Source organism: Pygocentrus nattereri, chromosome 12 (assembly GCF_015220715.1).
Source record: "Pygocentrus nattereri isolate fPygNat1 chromosome 12, fPygNat1.pri, whole genome shotgun sequence".
In the NCBI taxonomy this organism is placed as follows: domain Eukaryota; kingdom Metazoa; phylum Chordata; class Actinopteri; order Characiformes; family Serrasalmidae; genus Pygocentrus; species Pygocentrus nattereri.
In genome coordinates this window covers 3,452,114-3,473,992 of record NC_051222.1, presented here as the reverse complement: position 1 = coordinate 3,473,992, position 21,879 = coordinate 3,452,114, and the positions used below count along the sequence as shown (strand labels likewise).

At 38.1% G+C, this 21,879-nt stretch overlaps 1 protein-coding gene across 1 annotated transcript; it reads left to right on the top strand.

Moving 5' to 3' along the window:
* The first annotated feature begins 3,813 nt into the window (after window positions 1-3,813).
* LOC108410789 (protein NLRC3-like) lies at window positions 3,814-21,857 on the top strand. The gene is made up of 10 exons (XM_017682048.2): window positions 3,814-4,003; window positions 4,115-4,238; window positions 4,945-5,400; window positions 7,598-7,672; window positions 12,555-14,328; window positions 17,816-17,989; window positions 18,184-18,357; window positions 19,493-19,666; window positions 21,179-21,225; window positions 21,303-21,857. Exons 2-10 carry the CDS (start codon window positions 4,190-4,192, stop codon window positions 21,836-21,838), a joined length of 3,459 nt encoding a protein of 1,152 aa, XP_017537537.1. The 5' UTR covers window positions 3,814-4,003; window positions 4,115-4,189; the 3' UTR covers window positions 21,839-21,857.
* Window positions 21,858-21,879: the final 22 nt, after the last annotated feature.

The window sequence follows — 21,879 nt, the reverse complement described above, 5'->3', positions numbered from 1 at the left end:
AGTCATGGTTCCGTACTGGTTCCTATCATCACCACTGTAAATAGATATGAGTCTCTACAATAAACCATTTCACAGCAAACCACTCTGAATGATGCTGGTAAGATCGGAATGATGCAGACTTATAAGGGAAAAAGTGTCCTTTAAGAGTCTGTGCTGTAAATAAAATCTGGTAAAAGAGAAGTATCATAGTTTCTTTTTAGACTATTTTGCCTCATAACACGCTGCATGTACCCCTCCTCCATGAATGGATTGAACTCCTCCTCTGTGAATGGTTTAGTACTGGGGAAGCATGTAGGATATTCAAGTAACATATTTTTTACTGTTTTTCCAGTTTTATGAATTCTTACTATGGCAATTGCTGCTCTCAGTGGTTCATTCAAAGTGGATTATCAATACAGAATTCAATTAACAGTTTATAATGTGGCCAATCAGATTTTCAAGCCAGAACCTTCTGTTTTATAAGTCTGTTTTGAGTGTATTGTTTAGTTTTCTATGAGGAAAGCACACTTTTCAGGGTTTAATATAATTTTACCAGCAAATCCAGAACATCACTGATTCATATTCAGAATATTTATACACAGCTACTTGTTTCTTTATGAATCACAGCTTACTGTGATAAAGTATTACGGGGTTAATTTTGGCAGAAGTTTTGAATGAATCAAAAATTCACAGGTAAATAAGAATTCAGGTCACAATACTGTTATGGATGAAGTTATAACGTGGTGTGGTTATTCACTGAATTGTATGTATATAATGTATTGTAATATTATATTCAGGTCCATCTAAGAACAAAGATCCTAATTGAGCACATATAGGGTGGCAACTGACAAAACTTTGATGATTTCTAGGTCAAAGGTCGCATATGTTAATGATTAGAATCAAGTTTAACTTGTTTGATATTAATAATAAAAGCAGAGGTTTACATTAGTCATGCACAGATATGTCCAGGTTCAGGTTAAATTTCATCCAGGTGTGGTGTTAAGAGGGTTAAAGTTTACACGTGAGAGGCATAAGAAAGACAGAGGGCCCAGGAAGCTTTTATCCATCAACATTTTAAAAATTTTATAGATTTATATTTTTCTTTATATATTGACATCAAACCAGTTACAGCAGTTGGTGTGTTCACAAAACTGAATGACAGATAAAAAGGTAGTGATGGACTGGCTGCTTTGTTATTTATTTATATCCTGTTTTTACCCCAGTTACCAAGGGAAAAGTATAAGAGAGACAGAGCGTCTGGATGGTTTTAACGCAGATGTATGTTTTGCTGTTTTATTATTGTTGAACTTTGATCTGGGCCTAAGCTAATAGTTCCCTAAACTCTGGGGGTATACATTTCACTTATCCCCTCACCCACCCAGGATCTGGTTGAGGAAACCAGGGTGGATTTAAACCACCGCTTTTCATTAATGTCAAACAAGTTAAACTTACACACACACACATCTTCTAAGCCGATTCTCCTTCTGGGTCGCGGGGGGTGCTGGAGCCTATCCCTGCTGTCATTCCATATCCCTGCTACATTGCTCAGGGGACTCTTCCTACTGTTTAAACTCAGCTTAATCTGAGGTTTTGTGTTAGATTACTGAAAAAGAAGTATAATTTAGCAGATGTATGATGCCATGAGCCAATGGAAAATATGTTGAGTTTTATTCAACAGGATTACATTGTATGAAGTAAGCTTCACAGATATGCTATGTTAAGTAATATCAATGAGAGAAAACTGATTAAAGCCAAAATTAAAAAAAATTCAAGCCAAAGTGTTTATTATTATTTTTTGATGGTACAGATAAAACTATGTTACTGGGGACATCTGACATGTTTTTGACATGTTACAAATAGTGTTTTCACTCATTTTTATAACATTTATTTCTTTTATTAGCCATACTAGTCAAAATTGCTGAATCAATGCATATTTTGTTGATGTGTAAAACCTCACAGTAAATGAGAAATTAGCAACCAGGTTAGCTTACAAAAATTTCTGCGGTGACATTATCCCAAAGCAAGTCTACAGAGAACTGGGCTGAGCCTCGGATCTTTATGTGCCCAGCCAGAGCCCCTGTCTTTTGTAAATGTGTGGTTCTATTTAGAACCGTTAACACTCAAATCATTTGGCAGAAATGGGAGCACTAGGCCCAAGCTATTGCACTAACCGCAAGCTAATGTGCTAACCATAGGCAAACACGTTAAAAACAAGCTCATGCAGTAAATGTGAGCTACTGTGCTAACCCTGAGCTAATGCGTTAATCGCAAGCTAATGTACTAACAGCAAGATAACGTGTAAAACACAAGCTGATGGGCTGTCTGTGGGCTAACATGCTAACTAGGCAGTGTTAGCAAACTAATAAATATAAAGTTAATTTAAAGGGCGTAAGTTAACATGAACCACTTGACCGTTTACGATACCATTATAATAATAGCACATTGCTGCTAACTACCTAACTATCAGCTAAAGGTTCAGTTACCTTCTTATTGAACTTTGAGCTGTATTTCAATTAGTTAGCAAGCCCATACTAGTGTTATAATGGTATAGTTGACTGTTCTATCTTTCCTGTTCCATACACATCTCATTAAACTGAAATTCATGTAAATGAATGTAAATATGCTTGTATATTATTCATCTCATTAAGGCTCTCTCACGTTTGTCTTCTGCTTAAACCAGGTCGCTGGCTTGTTTATTTAAAAATGAGACAAATTTGGGCAGGAAACTCCTTTATCTTGCAATGGGGATGGGGTGGGGAAAATGGTCACAGCACACAAATTACAGAAATTCATATTTTTCAATTAAAAAGAGAATTTTTTCCCCCAAACGTCAGTTATGTATATGAATGTACACAGTGTGTAAATTTCACAATATTCAGTTTTTTTCTGTTTTCCAGCAAGTGAAATATAATATAATCTCAGACCAGCTAGAGTGAAGTAATTAGTAACTTCTTAGTGTCTTCTATTTAAAAATAAGATAAGTAAGATCAACACTTGCAGTATATTCAATTTGTAATTTCATGGGGTCCTTGGCTAATGGGGGCTACTGGATAACTTAAAAGCAAAACAAGAGCGAGCAACTGTGACCAAAAGGCTGAGATTATAGTTAATGAAGATGTCTGTACAGCAGAACACAATGAGTAGAGAATAGTAGGGATCTCTACACCGGTTCTAGTACATATTGTTAGGCTTTCAACAAAAAGGTAACTGTGATGGAAGTGAGATTTGTTTTGGGTCACTGACACTTGCATAGCAGTGAACCTCTTTCACTGAAGTTTCAAGCATTTCTCTTAAAGGTCTGGGGTTTGTTAATGTTTTGACTTGACTCATGGGAGTCCTTAGCAGCTGTCTGTCTCTGCCTAGTGCAAAGACCGTCCTAAAGAGAGAAAACCGAGTGTCAGCAGAAGTAGAATAAACCAAAACAGGTCTCTTCCTCTTTGTTGACTTTAGCAGTTTAGTTCCTGCAGAGTGTGATGAGCATTACCTTTCTATCTACCCACTTGCTGTAAATTTTGGCAAAAGTATATATGAGAATATATGTTTTTGGCTATTTCCACACAGTGGAACAGAACACACCGTGTCTGCCGACAGTATAGACATTCATCTAATGTAAATTCCTATGTATTTTTGAGGGAGATGAGAGGAGTTTTTACATTTTTTTTTTATCTTTGCTTGGTTTGTAGAGGTCTTGCCTTTCTTTAAACTGATTCTGTAACACTGCTGTGATGTTGACTTGAAAGGTGGATGCTCTTGATTTTGAGTGTGATATTTGTGTGATATAATGGAGAACACAATAATTTGTGTGCTGCTAAAATATTCACGTATGTATGACGTTGTGTGGGTTGTGCTGTTGAAACCTTTTCCTGTATTGCACTGACCTGCTTCTGTTTCTCAGCTTCTGTTTCACAGCAAATAAGTCTGGCTTTATGACCTCTCTATTGAGAACTCAGAAGAGTTTTTAAAATAGTGAACATTGTTTTAAAGACTGAAAAAATGGTCACAGACATTAAAATATGTGTGTGAGGTAAGGCTTTTGTATTATTACTTCATTATTCATTATTTTAGACTTCAGGAGGCTTCATATTTTTGTTTAATGTAACTTTGGTGAATTGAATGTCTGTGTACTGTGACTCAGACTTGCAGAGTGATGTATAGCCATGAACACTGGGAAGAAGATCATTTAGGAGTTTAGTTTTTCTTGACGAAGAACATGAACCAGAACCAACTGGCCCAGAAACTGAAGACCACCATCAGAAAAGGTAGAGCAGTTAATGTTACATTTACTGTTTAAACTCACAATTGATTTTAAAAAGCTTATGTAATCTGTACTTTTTACTCTTCCCACTTTATCATTATATATGTGTTCGATGCACTTGCTCATATTTTCTAGCCTGTGAAAATCTAACTAATGATGTCATATCTACAGTTTACATATAGTTTGATGCAACGTTTGCGCCCTGTCCTGGTCAAATTATACGTTTTGTTGAAATTCTAAGTGAAAATAAGTACCTATTCTCTGTGTTCCCTTGATATGTTCATGTACTTTCACTTATAAAATTGGCAGTTGTTTATTTGGGGAGTAGCGAAATGTATTTGTATGTTCTTTCCTTTGTGAGCTCATTTGAACTATAACTGACATGATGGGAGGGGATATGTTTGTCCTATTTCAAAATAAACATGACAAACAAACAATTGCTTGTGAAAGTTTTTGATGTTTTACAAGGGTTTAACAATAAACATGCAACCCAGAACCTAGCTGTATAAAATTTACAATTATTAAACAGACAAAAACACTAGGGCTTCTTCTGGGCCCCAGAATTTCAGGACTGTAAGAGCAATGCATTTACTTGGTTCTGAGTTCTGAGTTCTGAGCTTTGCTTGGTACTGAGTTATAACAGTAGAAATGTGGTTAGACCTTAGATCTTGATTTCTATGTAACACCTTCTTGCTTTCATCTGAACACAGGTCAGACTGACCCAGTTCAGGGCACTACAGCTCAGGTTGACCTACCTCAGGCCACTGCAGCTCAAGATGACCCAGTCCAGAACATCACAGTTCAGAGTGAACCAATCCAGATCATCACAACTAGGGGTGACCCAGTGCAGACAAACACACCTCTGAGTGAACCAGTCCAGAACATTTCAGCTTGGAGTGAACCAGTCCACACCATCACAGCTCAGGGTGACCCAGTCTGGACCACCACAACTCAGAGTGAACCAGTTCAGAACATCACAACTCAGGGTGACCCAGTGCAGACAAGCACAGCTCAGCATGACCCAGTGCAGTCAAACACAGCTCTGAGTCAGCCAGTCCAGAACATCACAGCTCAGTGTGGAGCAACCGTCAATTCATCTTTTCTACAAGGAAATGAGTTCTATGGCCCAGTTTATATTGGCATTGGAACTGATTCTAAGGATGAAGGTAACTGAGCCCGTATGAAAGCTTAAAATATTTGAATATCAATAATATAAATTCAAGAAACCAACACATCTGAATAATAGATCAGAATGTATATTGTACTGGGTAACTGTACAGTTGTACTGTGTACTGAGTAAAACTTTATGATGTAGTTACTTAGCAACCTGGTATCTATGCGAAAACAAATATAATGAATCAATACAGTATTCATCTATACCTTATAATGTGTTATGTTGTTTGTTAAATTGTTTGTTCCCCTAGTATTTAACATTGGATAAAGCATATTTACTCAGAGAATGTGTTGATTGACTCAAGAGTCAAGTCAAGAGAATTTTTTATTGTCATTCCATCTTTGTACAAGTACATAGTGGAGCGAAATTACATTCCTCCAGGACCAACATGGTGCAACATGGAACAAAATAGGACAGTACAGACAAAGTGAAAATGTGTCGACCTAAGTGTGCAAACATGAGACTAGAAACAATACAATAAATACGATAACTAAAACAGGACAGTGCAGTGCCAACACAGCACTCAGATTAACTAATGTAGTAGCAACCCGGAATAGATCATGAACAAACATATTAAATGCTCATGATACAAATCATAAAGAAAACATGGTAAATATTAGGAACAAAATGTGTAATGCTGCTTCATGAATAAATGATGGACCTGAATTCATCCAGTAATTGCTGTCAAATAAGTAAAACAAAGGACATAAATGGTAGAGGTCTAAAACAGTAATAGTAACAACCTTAAATATTGTATGCTAATGATTCATGATTAGACCAAAGGTTCTTGATCCATGACAGACCAAAGTAATTATACTTTACAAGGCAGTAGTCCACATCAAATTAAAAATAAAGCTACAAATGGACTGCTAATGAATGGCTAACTATAATGTTTTTACCTTATTTGCTCATTGAACAAGTTATTATTTTTTAGTAGTTTTGAATATGCTGTGGAGTATGTACAGTTTCCATCAGGGAGAACCGAGTGGCTATGAAATCACTTTTTACACACAAGCAAAGTTTCAGTTTCAGATTTATTTACAACTTAGTTCCAAGTTTAAGTTGAATAAAAACTGGCTTTAAACTCAGGATCACAGATGAGCTCCTTTACTATGTTGATCTGTAGGCCTCTGTTCATAAACATAAACCAGCCCAAACTAATTTACTATAAAATGAAATGGTGTTTGTAGAAATTCAGAAAAAAGCCGCATCAGTCACGACTGCATATGTGGACATATTTCTATATTGTGCTCTATTTACACACAGTTAGGTTAGTTCATCATTTATGTTGAACAGACTCTCCCAAAGTTTTACGCTGCTGCGCTGACGTTGAACCGCGTGCTGCACTGGGTCGGTATGACCAACAGGTCAAAACCAGCTCTAAACAAAATGACCGCTGGGCCCTGATTGATGCTCTGGCTTTGCGCTTCTTTTGTTTTGGCATGTTACGTTTTTATACACACAGAAACCAAAAGGAACGACAGATTTCTCAAAATGTAGGAGGAAAAAGTCGGATATTAGACTCTGAAATGTAGTGGAGTGAAAGGAAAAAGTCATCCAGAATGGAGAAACTTCAGTACAGATATACCAAAAATACTAAAGTACAGAAACTAATTACATTTACTCAGTTACTCAGTTACTGTCCACCACTGATAAAGTGGTAGAAGATCCAATGGAGAACATGAGGTATGAGGTACATGAGGTATTACTGATGGCCTATTTTTTGCTAAAAATATTAATAAACATTGCAAACTGTTAGTACCATTACAATAGTGGGCTAATTTTTCTACCTGTCGCCTCTGCTATTTCATGATTTTTGACCAAAATTTCTGACATTACCAGAACATTATCACAGCATGTGATGTGGACTTTTAATTGGCCACCATGGAGCACATTGCATTCTGTGTTCCAAGGCTGCTGATTTTAACGTATGGTCAAATAATTATTTCACAATTTGTACATTTTTATCTGTAACAGCATTATCCTAATTAAAATAGTAGAGTGTATACTCTACAGATCTAATTGGTTACCACAGGTGACCGGTGTGTTGATCCCCAAGGAACTAATGAGTCTAGATAATCACTATTTATTGTCATAATATACTTCCAGCTAAAATTCTTCTGATTCTAGCTAAGTTTGGATTTTAGTTTCTTTATCATTTATTGCTGTTCATTTGTCCTTTTTCTCAGAGGTAACTGGAAAGAGCTCAGTAGTGTCCTCCACTGCAACTCCATATGAAGATTCAGTTAGTGTTTCCACTGCAGGTAAACATGTATTCATAATATATAAATGATCTGTATTCTGTATTGTCAATTGCATAAGCACAGCCCTCAAATGAAAAACACTGTAAAAACACTCTAAATATCTGTCTCATTGCTTTCAGTTCTAATGATAAAGTATTTTTACAAATAATTAACATTGTTGTATTGAACTGGCCCACTTACTTACTTACTTACTTACTACAGTAAGTGGCTCTAGATTTGACAGTGATATTACTGTAGTCAAATGTCTACAAAGGAAATATGACTTACTGTATAGCTAGTAACTGCTTCCATGAGAAACAAAGTAAAGAAAACTGGTGAGTAAGCATTGCAGATTAAAACAGATGATTCTATTGAGTTTTATTATTATCACTTGCATTAGTCTATTTGCTGATCTCTGTACATGCAAAATGGAGCAGCCATCAGTAATAAAGTGTCAAACACATACAGCATAACTTGCAGTTAAACAAATAAACAACAGGCTACTGTAAGGGACAGTGTCCATTAATACACAGTATCAACAGAACTGTAAATCAGCCAGAGTTAGCGAAAAACCTTAAAATACCTTACAGTTAAAATACAAAATGTATGCTTATAATAAAACATATCCTATCAAACACAATAACAAAAATACTAGCAAAATACATGAACATACTTACATGAAATCGTTGCAATCAAAATGAGACAAATAGGGCCTACAAGTCAAATCACTTGTGAATCGGTATTCAGTAATTATCCATATTCCATCATAGGACCTTAACCATACAACACCCAGCATCTTACTCCTGGGAAAAACAGGGAGTTGGAAAAGATCATATTATATTGTAGTTTAGGATGCTCTTAGCTTTGAAAACACAGTCTAAGCAGGAAAAAGTTTCCGGTGGAGTTCTTTCCACTCTACTGCCCACCCCTCAATCCAACTAACAATATTTTTTGAGCCTGGAGATAGAAGGTAAATAATTGGACAAAAGCAGCACAAAGACAAGTTATATAATCTTATACCTTATCAACTTTTGCAACCATATGCTCATTCTGATACTGTTGCCACTTTTCAAAAAAATGGCATGGGGCAATATTAAGACAAGGAATGTTATGAAATTCATGATGAAAAATCATCAGTTTTAAAATAACATTTCTCAGCAAGTGGAGGAAGGAGTTTAGGTACAACATCCTCTACAGTCCATATATATCATATATCATCAAGAGATTCAGGGAATCTGGACAAAGCTGAAAACCTTGACTGAATGCTCATGATCCATGCTATCACTTACTTACTTACATGCGCTTTTGTAAAGGCACTATTAACACTGAACACATTTTGAAACATATTCTGCCTTCTAAATGACATCTTTTTCAGAGACAACTATACTTATTTCAACAAAACACCAACCTACATTCTGCATCTGTTAACAAAAAAGCATGGCTGCATAATCAGCATGGGTACAAGACTGGCATTCATACTTATCCCCCATTAAAAACTTGTGCAAAACACAATAATAAATGACACACAGAGTTGCACAGCTTTGCTAACTGAGAAAAATTCTGCTTTCAAAACTACATCTGTTTAGTCCCCAAATGATTACTAAGTGCTATTACAAGGAAACATGATAAACCAGCCATTAGGGGTGTACTTTGTGTACTTCTGGTGCTGGTACCAAGCCTGGATAAATGGTGAGGGTTGCATCAGGAAGGGCATCCGGCGTAAAACTTGTGCCAAAACTATCATGCAGATCACAAATATGATTGCCATACCAGATTGGTCGAGGCCCGGGTTAACAACGACTGCCTCCTGAGCTGTTGACCAGCAGGGTGCCGGTGGAAATTGGACTACTGTAGGTCGAAGACCATCAAAGAGGAGAGGAGGAAAGCGGGTTAGAAGGCAGCGAGAGAGAAGGAAAGGCAGGAGTGTGGAGGTCAGAGTAGGGACTCTGAACATAGGGACAATGACTGGTAATGGCAGAGAGCTTGCAGACATGATGGAGAGAAGGAAGGTAGATATTCTGTGTGTTGAGGAGACCAGATGGAAAGGAAGCAAGGCCAGGAACATTGGAGGTGGATTCAAACTGTTCTATCATGGTGTAGAGAGAAAGAGAAGTGGAGTAGGGATAATCCTAAAGGAACAGCTTGGGAAAAGTGTTCTGGATGTAAAGAGAGTGTCAGACAGGATCATGAGCCTGAAGTTGGAGGTAGATGGTGTAATTTTGAATGTGGTCAGTGGAGGGAGGTGCACACAGGTGGATTATATCCTTAGCAGGAGATGCCACCTAGGGGAGATTGGAGATTGTAAAGTGGTGCCAGGGGAAAGTGTAGCAAGGCAGCATAGGGTGGTTGTCTGTAGAATGAGATTAGAAACAAAGAAGAGGAAGAGAGTGAAGACAGAGCCAAAGATTAGTTAGTGGAAGCTGAAGTAGGAGGATGATTGCAGGCAGTTCAGGGAAAAATTGCAACAGACCCTTGGGGGCAGTGAGGAGCTACCTGAGGACTGGGAAGCTACAGCTAAGGTGGTGAGAGAAACTGGCAAGAATGTGTTGGGTGTTTCGTCTGGTCAGAGGAAAGAAGACAAGGAAAGTTGGTGGTGGAAGGAGGAAGTCCAGGAGAGTATTCAGAAGAAGAAGGTTAGAAGCAGCTAAGAAAAAGTGGGATAACCAGAGAGATGATGGAAGTAGGCAGGAGTACTGTGAGGCTAGTCGCATAGCGAAAAGAATGGTGGCAAAAACAAAGGCTCAGGCCTATGATGAGCTGTATGAGAGGCTGGACAGTAAAGAAGGAGTAAAGGACTTGTATCGTTTGGCTAAGCAGAGAGAAAGAGCTGGAAAGGATGTACAGCAGGTTAGGCTGATAAAGGATAGAGAGGGAAATGTTCTAGTGAGTGAACAGAGAGTGTTGAGTAGATGGAAGGAGTACTTTGAAGAACTAATGAATGAGGAAAATGAGAGAGAGAGAGGAGGACAATGGGGGAGAGATAGTGGATCAGGAAGTGCAGAGAATTAGTAAGGTGGAAGTGAGGGCAGCTTTAAAAAGAATGAAGAATGGAAAGGCAGTTGGTCCAGATGACATACCTGTGGTGGTATGGACATGTTTAGGAGAGAAGGCAGTGGACTTCTTAACCAGGTTGTTTAACAAAATCCTGGAGAGTGAGAGGATGCCTGATGAGTGGAGAAGCAGTGTACTGGTCCCCATTTTTAAGAACAAGGGTAATGCGCAGAGCTGCAGTAACTACAGTGGTGTAAAGTTGATGAGCCACACCATGAAGGTATGGGAAAGAGTTGTTGAAGCAAGACTAAGGCGAGAGGTTCAGATCAGTGAGCAGCAGTTTGGTTTCATGCCCAGAAAGAGTACCACAGATGCAATTTTTGCGTTGAGAGTGTTGGTAGAGAAGTACAGAGAAGGTCAGAAGGAGCTGCATTATGTCTTTGTGGATCTAGAGAAGGCATATGATAGGGTGCCAAGAGAGGAACTGTGGTACTGTATGAGGAAGTCAGGTGTAGCTGAAAAGTATGTTAGGGTGGTGCAGGACATGTATGAGGATAGTGAGACAGTGGTGAGGTGTGCAGTTGGAGTGACAAATGGTTTCAAGGTGAAGGTAGGGTTACATCAGGGATCAGCTTTGAGCCCCTTCTTGTTTGCAATGGTGATGGAAAGGTTGACAGATGAGGTCAGGCAGGAGGCTCCATGGACCATGATGTTTGCAGATGACATTGTAATTTGTGGTGAGAGTAGAGAGCAGGTGGAAGAGAATCTGGAGAGGTGGAGGTTTGCACAGGAGATGAGAGTAATGAAGGTCAGTAGAGATAAGACGGAATACATATGTGTGAATGAGAGGGAGGCAGGTGGAAAGGTGAAGATGCATGTGAGTAGAGATCGTAAAGGTGGATGACTTCAAATATCTTGGGTCAACCATCCAGAGCAATGGACAGTGCAAAAAGGAGGTGAGGAAGAGGGTGCAGGCAGGATGGAGTGGGTGGAGACAGATGTCAGGGCTGATAGCAGCAAGAGTGAAAGGGAAGGTTTACAAGACAGTAGTGCGCCATGCTATGATGGTTTGGAGACTGTGGCTCTGTCTAAAAGACTGAGCTGGAGGTGGTGGAGATGAAGATGCTGAGATTTTTGTTGGGAGTGACAAGGCTGGACAAGATTAGAAATGAGCAGATCAGAGGGACAGTGAAGGTGGAGCAGTTTGGAGATAAAGCCAGAGAGGCCAGGTTGAGATGGTTTGGACATGTGTTGATGAGGAATAGTGAATATATTGATCAAAGAATGTTGGAGATGGAGCTGCCGGGTAGAAGGAGAAGAGGTAGACCTCAGAGAAGGTTTATGGATATAGTGAAGGTGGACATGGAGATGGTTGGTGTGAAAGTAGAGGAGGCGATGGATAGGGCAAGATGGAGGCAGATGATCCGCTGTGGCGACCCCTAAAGGGAGCAGCTGAAAGAAGAAGAAGATTACAAGGAAACATGATGTAACACAGTGGTAAACATGCAGTCCCACCTTTTTGGAATGTGTGATTGACTCTATTTTCAACATAATGCCTAATTCATAAGGTATTTTTTTCCAATTTCAAGTCAAATTGAATTTAGTAATGTCTGATTTCTATTTTTACTTGCATTTTACATACTGTCGCAACTTTTCTGAAGAGGATTTGCATATCTTAGTCTAAGCCTTTTTCAAAACTATTCTAAAACAATATCCCAGGCATCAGGCAGCATGTTCATAACATGTCATATAATAACTTTCTGCGAGAGAGCTTTTATAGTGTATTAAAAAAAAATCACTGGAATTCTCCTTTATATGGATGATGATAAACACCACTATTGACTGACTATTTGCTCTTGTCTTTAAAAAAATCCTTTATACCCAATCTTTGTGTCTTATCCTTCTCTGACAGAAGATCAAAAGAAATGCACCCAGTTGAAGTCCACCCACAGAGAGCGATATGAAAGTGTACTAATTGGGAATTCACAGACAGGCCATACAAAGTTCTTGGAGGAGATCTACACTGATCTCATTGTGGTGCAGAATGAAAGTGGAGGAGTCATTCAAGAACATGAAGTGATGCAAATGGAAATATTATGCAATAGACCTGATGGTGAGGAAGTTTGTGTTAAATGCAGTGACCTTTTCAAGGTCCAGTCTGGTACCAGTAGAAGGAACAGAAAAGTGTTGACAATGGGAATTGCTGGAGTGGGCAAAACTGTGTCAGTCAACAAATTCATACTCGACTGGGCAAAGGGAGAAGAGAACCAGGACATAAGCTTAATTTTTCCTCTTCCTTTCCGTGAACTGAATCTGAAGAAAGATAAGAAGTTCAGTTTGATTGATCTACTGAATCACTGCTTTTTTTCTTCAAAAACTGGATTGAAGTCTCTTCCAGAAGATGATGGTAAAGTTCTGTTTATCTTCGATGGGCTGGATGAGTGCCGCTTTCCTCTTTGTTTTGAGGATGGAGAAGAAGTCAAAGATATCAGGGAGAAGACCTCAGTGGGATCACTGATCACAAACCTTATCAATAGAAATCTGCTTCCCTTTGCTCTCATCTGGATAACTTGCCGACCTGCAGCAGCCCCTCTGATTCCACGGGACTACATCAACCTGGTGACAGAAGTACGAGGATTCAGTGATGAACAGAAGGAGGCATACTTCTACAACAACTGTAATCAGGATATGGCAGTGAAAATTGTTTCACACATAAAGAAATCAAGGAGTCTCTACATCATGTGTCAAATCCCCGTGTTCTGCTGGATCTCTGCCACTGTGCTTCAGCCTCTGATGGGTCAAGAGAGCAATAAGGAAATCCCCACAACCCTGACAGGAATGTACATAAGCTTCCTACTGCAGCAGAAAAACCTAATGAAAAAGAAATACAGTGAGAAAACCAGAACTGTTAATGCTGAGCGTATCATTCTGAAGCTTGGTAAGCTGGCCTTCTGTAATCTTGAGAGTGGTAGTCTGAACTTCTATGAAGATGATCTCAGGAAATGTGGGATTGACGTCAGTGATGGCACTGTGTTCTCAGGAGTGTGCACACAGATTTTCAGTCAACAGGAGGGAGTTTCTGAGAGGAACATTTTCAGCTTTGTGCATCTGAGTGTTCAGGAAAGCCTTGCAGCTTTATATGTGCATCACTCTTACTGCAACAAGAAAATTAATGCATTCAAAAAGGAGACATTCTGGAACAAGCTTGGATGGATCAATAAGAGTATAAAAGATCTTCATAAGTGTGCAGTGGGAAGAGCTTTGCAGAGTGAAAATGGACACCTGGATCTTTTCCTCCGTTTTCTTATCGGCCTCTCACTGGAGGACAGTCAGGGTGTTCTAACGGAACTTCTGCCAAATCTGAAGATCAGAGCAGAGAGTGTTAGGGACACAGCTGACTACATCAAGATGAAGCTGAATGAGGAAATGTCATCTGACAGAAGCCTGAATCTCCTCCACTGCCTGAGTGAGCTGAAAGACAATTCCCTGACAAGTGAAATCCAGAAATATCTGAACTCAGGAAAGCTCTCAACACAGAAACTCTCATCTCCAGAGTGGTCGGCTCTGGTGTTTGTGTTGCTGATGTCAGAGGAGACCAGAGAGATGTTTGAGCTAAAGAAATACAATCCATCAGAGGAAGGACTGAGGAGACTACTGCCAGTGGTGAAAAACACAAGACGAGCTCTGTAAGTAAAATTTCCATTTCATTATTTCAAACATTTGTAAAAGAAGTTTTCAAATTTCAAACATAACTCACATATTACTAAGAGAAAGTATTTCCTAGCTTTTATTTTTGATAGCTCCACTGCTAATCTCAATTCAGAAAATAATTTATAAAATGTATCAATTAAATTGGCAACAGTGTATAATTTGTATTAACCGTACAGAAACCGTGCACTAATACAAACAATTTAAGTTGTACAAACAACATGGATATCTTTGGCAGATTAAAACATTCTTAATCGATACAAATTGCTGCAGGCTGATAAAAATTACTCTAAATACACTTGGATAACATTTTATTTCATAGTATAGTAAGTATAAATAGTCTTTCACAGGTAAATGTATAGAATTATTGATACATTTCTGTACATATTTTGCAAGTACATAGAGACTTATGGGTAACATTTCATTTAAGGGTCACAACTTAAAGATTGATTATGTTGTTAATAAGCTATTATCTCATTATTTATATATTAAGTAAGTGTTCATTAAGCACTATTTATTATTTAGTTGTAATTTGTTACTGCAGTTTGTAGTTAATTGTTGTAAATCAGATGAAAACTAAACTGCAGGTACATTATTCTTTTCTCAAAGAGCAGATCTCAGTCTATAATAATGCTATGAAAATATCCAGACAGTCACACCTCTCTGGTATAATTCATAGACCCAAAGATAATACCAAAATCCTTTTTCCACCATAGACTGACTAATTAACCCCAGCTTTTCTGCTAGTGCCTTTTACAGTGATTCAACTTCTAAAATTTGCTAAGAGTTTTCAATCATTTTCAAAATAAAATAGACCTGATAAGACTAGCTCAGCCAGCTTAACAAACTTCTATAATTTTCCTGATAAGCCACCTACATCAGTAATGACATCTTTTTTCTGTTATTAATTATCAGGAGCTTTCAAATGTTGTAAACAAACAAACAAAAAAAGGTGTGTAGCATGGATCCTTCCATACTTAATCATTTTAGACCAATTTCAAATCTACCTTCCAATCTAATATCAAACATTGCTCACCAGAGGTGCTGGTACCTGGAGTTTTGTTTATTAAGCACTTTCAGGAGGCAGTAACAGAGGCATATTAATATAGAGTCGATCCAGCAGATCAGAGAAATGTTCAGAACTATCTAAGCCAGAGAACTCGAAGCTAAACAAACCACAGGAGAAAAGGAAAAAATTAGCTTTCAACTGCACAACATGCAAAAGATGGTAGCATTTTATAAATTTGTAACAAGTGGTGAATGTTTTCATAATTTTATGATTTTAGTTAAGTTGAACTAACCTTAAAATGACATGCTAATTTTCCTGTTGACTCCAAATAATTAATTAGTTACTATTATATTGTGGTACACTAAAAATAGTTAAGCACTGCTTAATCAACTTACAAAACATCTCACTCAATTATTTTAAATGCTCATAAGACTCCAGGATATTAGGAAGATTAACCCAAATCAATGAAGTAGTTTTAAAAATGTGGTATTAGTGTTGTAAAATACTAAATGCAGCATCACATTTTGTTAACAAAATACTGTTACTCTGTTATAAAGAACCGATCTGGCAAAATGCCAAGAAATAAGATCAGTGGTGAAAAAAAAAACTACAACACATATCTTAATACATGTTTATCTTTTTTGTCTTCTCTCATCTTAACTTTTTCTTTACTAACAGTTTTTAGATTGTAACGGGGAGTGAGGAGGCATATGCAGAGATAAACAAGATTTATTAAGGGCAAATCCAGGGTCATGGTCAAGACGGTCCAGGGTCATAGAGCCAACATGGATTGAACGGGGGGCAGACACGACAAACCAACAATAAACAATAAACACACAGTAACCAGAATAACCAACAATGCAAACAGTTCAGACAACAATTCAAACACCAACAAAGACCAGCCAACACAAGGGGCAAACACAGGGCTTAGGTACACAGGGAAAACGAGGGACAGGCAGAAAACAGGTGGAGACAATCGGGGCAGAGTCACGAAATGAGGGGGCTGGACCAAAACAAACGCACATTGGCTAAACCAAAACACGAACACAAGGACAGGATTGGGAGGGGCCAATCGTGACATAGATGAATACAATCAGTGAATATTATTTTTGCATTTGATTAAGCTACATGCTACAACTGCTAACTTATTATTTATTAATAACAAGAAAATTTTAGCATGTAATTTTTAGGTAAATACAACTTGTTACCAAAATATAATCAATCATTACCTACTAATTACTGTAGCAATATGAGTAATTTCACCTTCCTTTTGCACTCATTAAAAAGGGAGCTCAACCTCCAAAAGGAAGAAAATGTTTAATTCTGTCTCAATTCTGGGTTGTAAGGTCAGCTGTTGTAAAATTGTTGTGTAAAGTTGTAAAATACCACCCACACAAAGTCTAGCAATAGATGTATTATTTATTGTTTAACTATTAAAACCAGAGTAAGTTGTGCATTACATCGAAGGTTAAATTGATAGATATGAATATAGAGACCACATATAGTTCGTTTCAAATGAACCAAACTGGCCACTGTTAAAGTGAAACTGAAAGAGAGCCAACATCACAAGATCTCAGGGCTTTTTGTTTTCAGCGTAAGTGAACTATGAAGAGGATTCTTTCGGGTCCTTTTATGCACTGCTGAGAGATCAGACCACATCTTGCTGCAGTACGTTTTGTGTTTCACTGTGATCATCATTGAGCTCCACCTTCATTCAGCATGCCTGCATGCCTAGCATTAGCCTTTAACACATTAAAATCACATGGGCTCTCACATATTGTTTCAATGGGTCAGTTCTGCTGTCTTGTTACAAGGTCAGGGTGAGGCTTCATCCTGAGGATTGAGGTTAGGAAGATATTCCTGATGTATAATGCAATTTTATTAAATTTATTAAATCTTTCAAGCTATAGCCATGAAGTGAGCAATCTGCATGCATGCTCCAAGCATGAGAAAAAAAGAAAATTGTTGTTGGTGTCTAGTTTGAAATGGGGAGGAGGAAACTAAATTTATCAGTTGCTACATTTGATGTGCTTTCTTTGTACTCTTTTCATTTAAATATAGGGTTTGTTTGTCATTGCGTTGTTGTTGCTTACATTTTATACAGTGTCCCAACTTTGTTGGAACAGCACAGCTCTGTTGTTTATCTTCACTTTGACAGAGCTTGTCTCTCAGATGTGCATCACTTTCTTTCATTCTTAATATTTATACACGCTGTTTTTTTTTTCCACCAGTGTGAAAAGGCTTTGTGTCTATATCTGACGCACAGGGAGTTTTTATGCTGTCATGTGGTCGCATCCAACTCTAGTATGCTGGCTTATTTATTTATAAGGCCTATATATGAAGGCCTAAAACCACTACACAGATAATCAGACCTTATTTAATTAAAGTCATTATGCTGTGCCACAAGTTTTTTTTTCTTCCATGTAAGCATCTCTGTGTGTTTTCTCCCTTTGTAGATTAGCTTCATGTAATCTTGGAGTAAAGACCTGTGAAGATCTGGAATCAATTTTAAATCTGGAAAACTCCTCTCTTAAACAACTTGACCTCAGTAACAATGACCTGGATGATTCAGGAGTGGAGTTGCTCTCTGCTGGACTGAAGAGTTCACATTGCAATCTGGAGATACTCAGGTCAGCTTTCGGAATGGTAATAGATCTGTAAAGCAACTAAACTCAAGATACTCATTTTATTACCTAGATTTTCCCCCTACGCTAATTGTCCCAGTGAAGTAAAATATGTGAAATATTTGTTGAGACATTTAAAACATTTTTACATTTTTTTTGCTTGTATTGTAAGATCTATTACATCAACTCTTTCTTTGCAGACTAGCTTTGTGTAATCTTGGAAAAAAGACTTGTAATCATCTGGAATCAGTTTTAAAACTGGAGTCCTGTTCCCTGAAAGAACTGGATCTCAGTAACAATGATCTGCAGGATTCAGGAGTGGAGCTGCTCTCTGCTGGACTGAAGAGTTCACACTGTAAACTGGAGATACTCAGGTCATTTAACACCCTTAGCTAACATTGGAATGAAATATTACACCCTGATATTCATTGTTTAAGTAATAAATATTAAGAATTCTAATCTGGCTAATCTAATCTGAATTCACTTTGCAGTTTTTCGAAATAACTGCATAATTATTGAAATGTAAACAAGGTCATTGACAGTGGAATCATATGAAGTTATACATTTTGCCAAACTTTAATCTTTACAGTAGTGGTGAAAGAAACTATGGGTCACAATGTACCCAAAACAAATATAGCCATTTTATTTACAAACTCAAACTACCAGTGAACATACACATCTTTGTTTTATATATCTAGTTGTAAGCAAAGATTTAGGCGCCACTGGTCAAATTACGTTTCATTGATTTTCTAAATGAAAATAAGTACACATCCTCTACATAGTACATTTCATTGCACAGACACTTTATTTATTATTTGTAATAATGCTCTGTGCAATTATCAGTACAGTTCCTATCTGTACGACTTGATGAATTGTGGTGTTGATATTCTAAACTCACTCAGAAGCACAAGATAAACACTGTGGACCATATTTAACACTATGGAGCACTGGTTTTTGTGCCTTTTTCCAAGATAGTACTACTCACTGATACATTGACACATATAATCACTGATATAGCATGCATAATATATATATATATATATATATATATATATATATATATATATATATCTTGTGTGTTTCATACCTGTTTCTTAAGCTGTTCCTGAGTTTTGAAGCTGAGAAAATCAAATAGGAAATATCTGCAGAATACATTCATGGGGTTCTAAGTGTTAAATAAATGGGCTGGAAAAATAAAAAGAATAAAAGGGAGAGCGTGCAAAAAGATAACAAGGCCTACAAGTGTCAAAGCAAAAACACTCTATTATAGGATTTTACATCCAAAATGTGGAAACTCTGGGTACTGTTTTACACTGAAATCTTTAAAAGAGCTTGAAATGATTTCAGTGATTCTTTTAAATTGAAGTTTTTTTGAATGTTAATGCATAGCTAAGTGGACTTGCCAGTTTTGATCATGATTCTACAAAGTTCTTTTTAAATATTGACATGTATCACTCAGTATCAATCAGTCTGTCTCTGTCGGTTTTCCTCTCTCTCATCACTCTGCAGATTATCTGGTTGTATGATCACAGAGAAAGGCTGTGATTACCTGGCTTCAGCTCTGAGAACATCCCCCTCATACCTGAAACAACTGGATCTGACCTACAACCACCCAAGAGAGTCAGGAGTGAAACTGCTTACTGCTAGGCTGGAGGATCCACACTACTCACTCAACACACTCAGGTATGAACAGCTGTTCAGAGATATGTCTCAGAATCAGAAATTATTGTACTGAATAAATGTAATCATCTGCATCTTCTGTATGTCTGACAAAGCTCTCAAGCATATTTATCCTAGATATGAAGTGATGCTTGCAGATTAAAATACAAGGTTGTATTTTACCTGAGAGCTTAGGAGTTTCACAAAGAGCATAGTCAGAACAGGCCAGGATGAAAACCAGAGAGCACATTCACTAAACCAAAGGGGACATCCAAAGAGAATCCAGTGACCAGTCCAAGTTCAAATATCAAGAGATCAATAATGTCCAGCACACAGTGCAATACACAGATCGGGCTTACAGACAAAGAATGTTTTGTATTCAACGGTAACTATTCGCAATACTTTGCAAACGGCTAACGTAAAGCCTGGGCTTATATACAAACTAACTGATTACAAGTAATGGAAAACAGGTGTGTAAACTCAGAACTCAGGTGAGGTGGAGCGCTTGAATGAATGTCTGTTTATTGCTGGTGATGATGGAGGAGTCATGTGATCTCCCACTGATGTATGCCTGCCCTGCATGACTAGTAATTTTTACCAGGTGACGAGATATTCAAAAAAGTTGTAGCCTCAAAGAAACAATACTTCTCAGTGTGTCTAACTAAAGCCTGGGCTATTATACTCTACTTTATGAGTCACACGATCACAAACACGGGTAAAACACATTCAGTAGTCAGGAGACTGAGATCGGTGATAGGAATGTTTGTGAGAGTTTGAAGTCACATGAGATTCTAGAGTATCCTGGGAAATGGAGCTCTCTCCATTGTTGGAGTCCGAGTGCTGCTGTTCTGTCACCTGATCTCCCAGAGCATTCTGGGAGATGAAGTCCGTTTCCTCCATAGAAGGATCCAAATGCGTGACACAGTACATCTTTTAACTGAGGCATGTGCCTCCCTTGAGGTTTTTCCCAGCATGCCAGCTGCTGCTTCGCTGAACCCCCAGTTTGATAAAATAAGAAATAATAAAAAAAAAAAAATAGGGGAGGAGAGATGGAGAAGCACATTCTCCTTTACTGTCAAAAATATAAACATAGCAGAGTTAAATGCTTCAGTAAATTCAGCACCAAAATCCCTGAATTCAGTGAAACTCCCTGAATCAGGCAAAGTTAAAGTGTTAACAGGAAAGGGACAAAACACTGTTCTGGCTGGCAGATACACCCCTGGGAGATGATGAAGATGGACCCATCAGTGAAATGTAGTGAAATAAATATAGTTAAATGTATGTAATATTTCATGTATATAAAATATAATATTGTAAATATATGTGGAACTACATGTATGACATTTTTTGTCAGCTGTGTGTGTTTGTGTGTGACTGTTTAATAGACCTAAACATATCTTACATTCCTTGGCAATACTTACGTGATATGGTCATGCCAATGAAGTCTTCTTAAATGTAATTAATTTGAGAGGGGGGGGGTGTGAAAACATTTCAGTGAACATATTAAAGCGTGTGTGTGTGTGTGTGTGTGTTTAGAGTGGAACATGGAGGTGAGATCAGAATAAAACCAGGACTGAGGAAATGTAAGTGCACACACACACACACACACACACACACACACACACACTCCTTTTGTGTTAATGTCTCTTCCTGTGTGCAGATTCCTGTGACTTCACTCTGGACCCAAACACATTGAACAGAGATCTCGCTCTGTCTGACGGGAACAGGAAGGTAGAGTTTGTGTGGGAGAAGCACTCGTATCCTGATCATCCAGAGAGATTTGATTGGTGGTGTCAGGTTCTGTGTAGAGAAAGTCTGACTGGACGCTGTTACTGGGAGGCCGAGTGGAGCGGGTTGAGGGTTGATATAGCAGTAACATATAAATCAATCAGGAGGAAAGGACTCAGTGATGACTGTGGGTTTGGACGGAATGAAAAGTCCTGGATTCTGAGATGCTCTGATGACAGTTACTCTGTCTGGCACAATAATAACAAGACTGAACTCTCTGCTCGACCGTCCAGTGAGAGAGTAGGAGTGTATGTGGACTGTCCGGCCGGCTCTCTGTCCTTCTACAGTGTCTCTGATGATCAAACACTGACGCACCTTCACACATTCAGCACCACATTCACTGAACCGCTCTGCGCTGGGTTTACACTTTATTATGACTGTTCAGTGTGTGTGTGTGTGTGTGTGTGAGATAGAATAACCTTCTGTGTGTGTGCGTGTTATTTTAATAA

What these genes read in the sequence shown, in the direction of transcription:
- LOC108410789 (XM_017682048.2), top strand. Translation starts at nt 4,190, where the DNA reads ATGAACCAGAACCAACTGGCCCAGAAACTGAAGACCACCATCAGAAAA. An exon ending in TGTAAACTGGAGATACTCAG is followed by an intron (nt 18,358 to 19,492) that starts GTCATTTAACAC and finishes ATCACTCTGCAG; the next exon opens with ATTATCTGGTTGTATGATCA. An exon ending in TACTCACTCAACACACTCAG is followed by an intron (nt 19,667 to 21,178) that starts GTATGAACAGCT and finishes GTGTGTGTTTAG; the next exon opens with AGTGGAACATGGAGGTGAGA.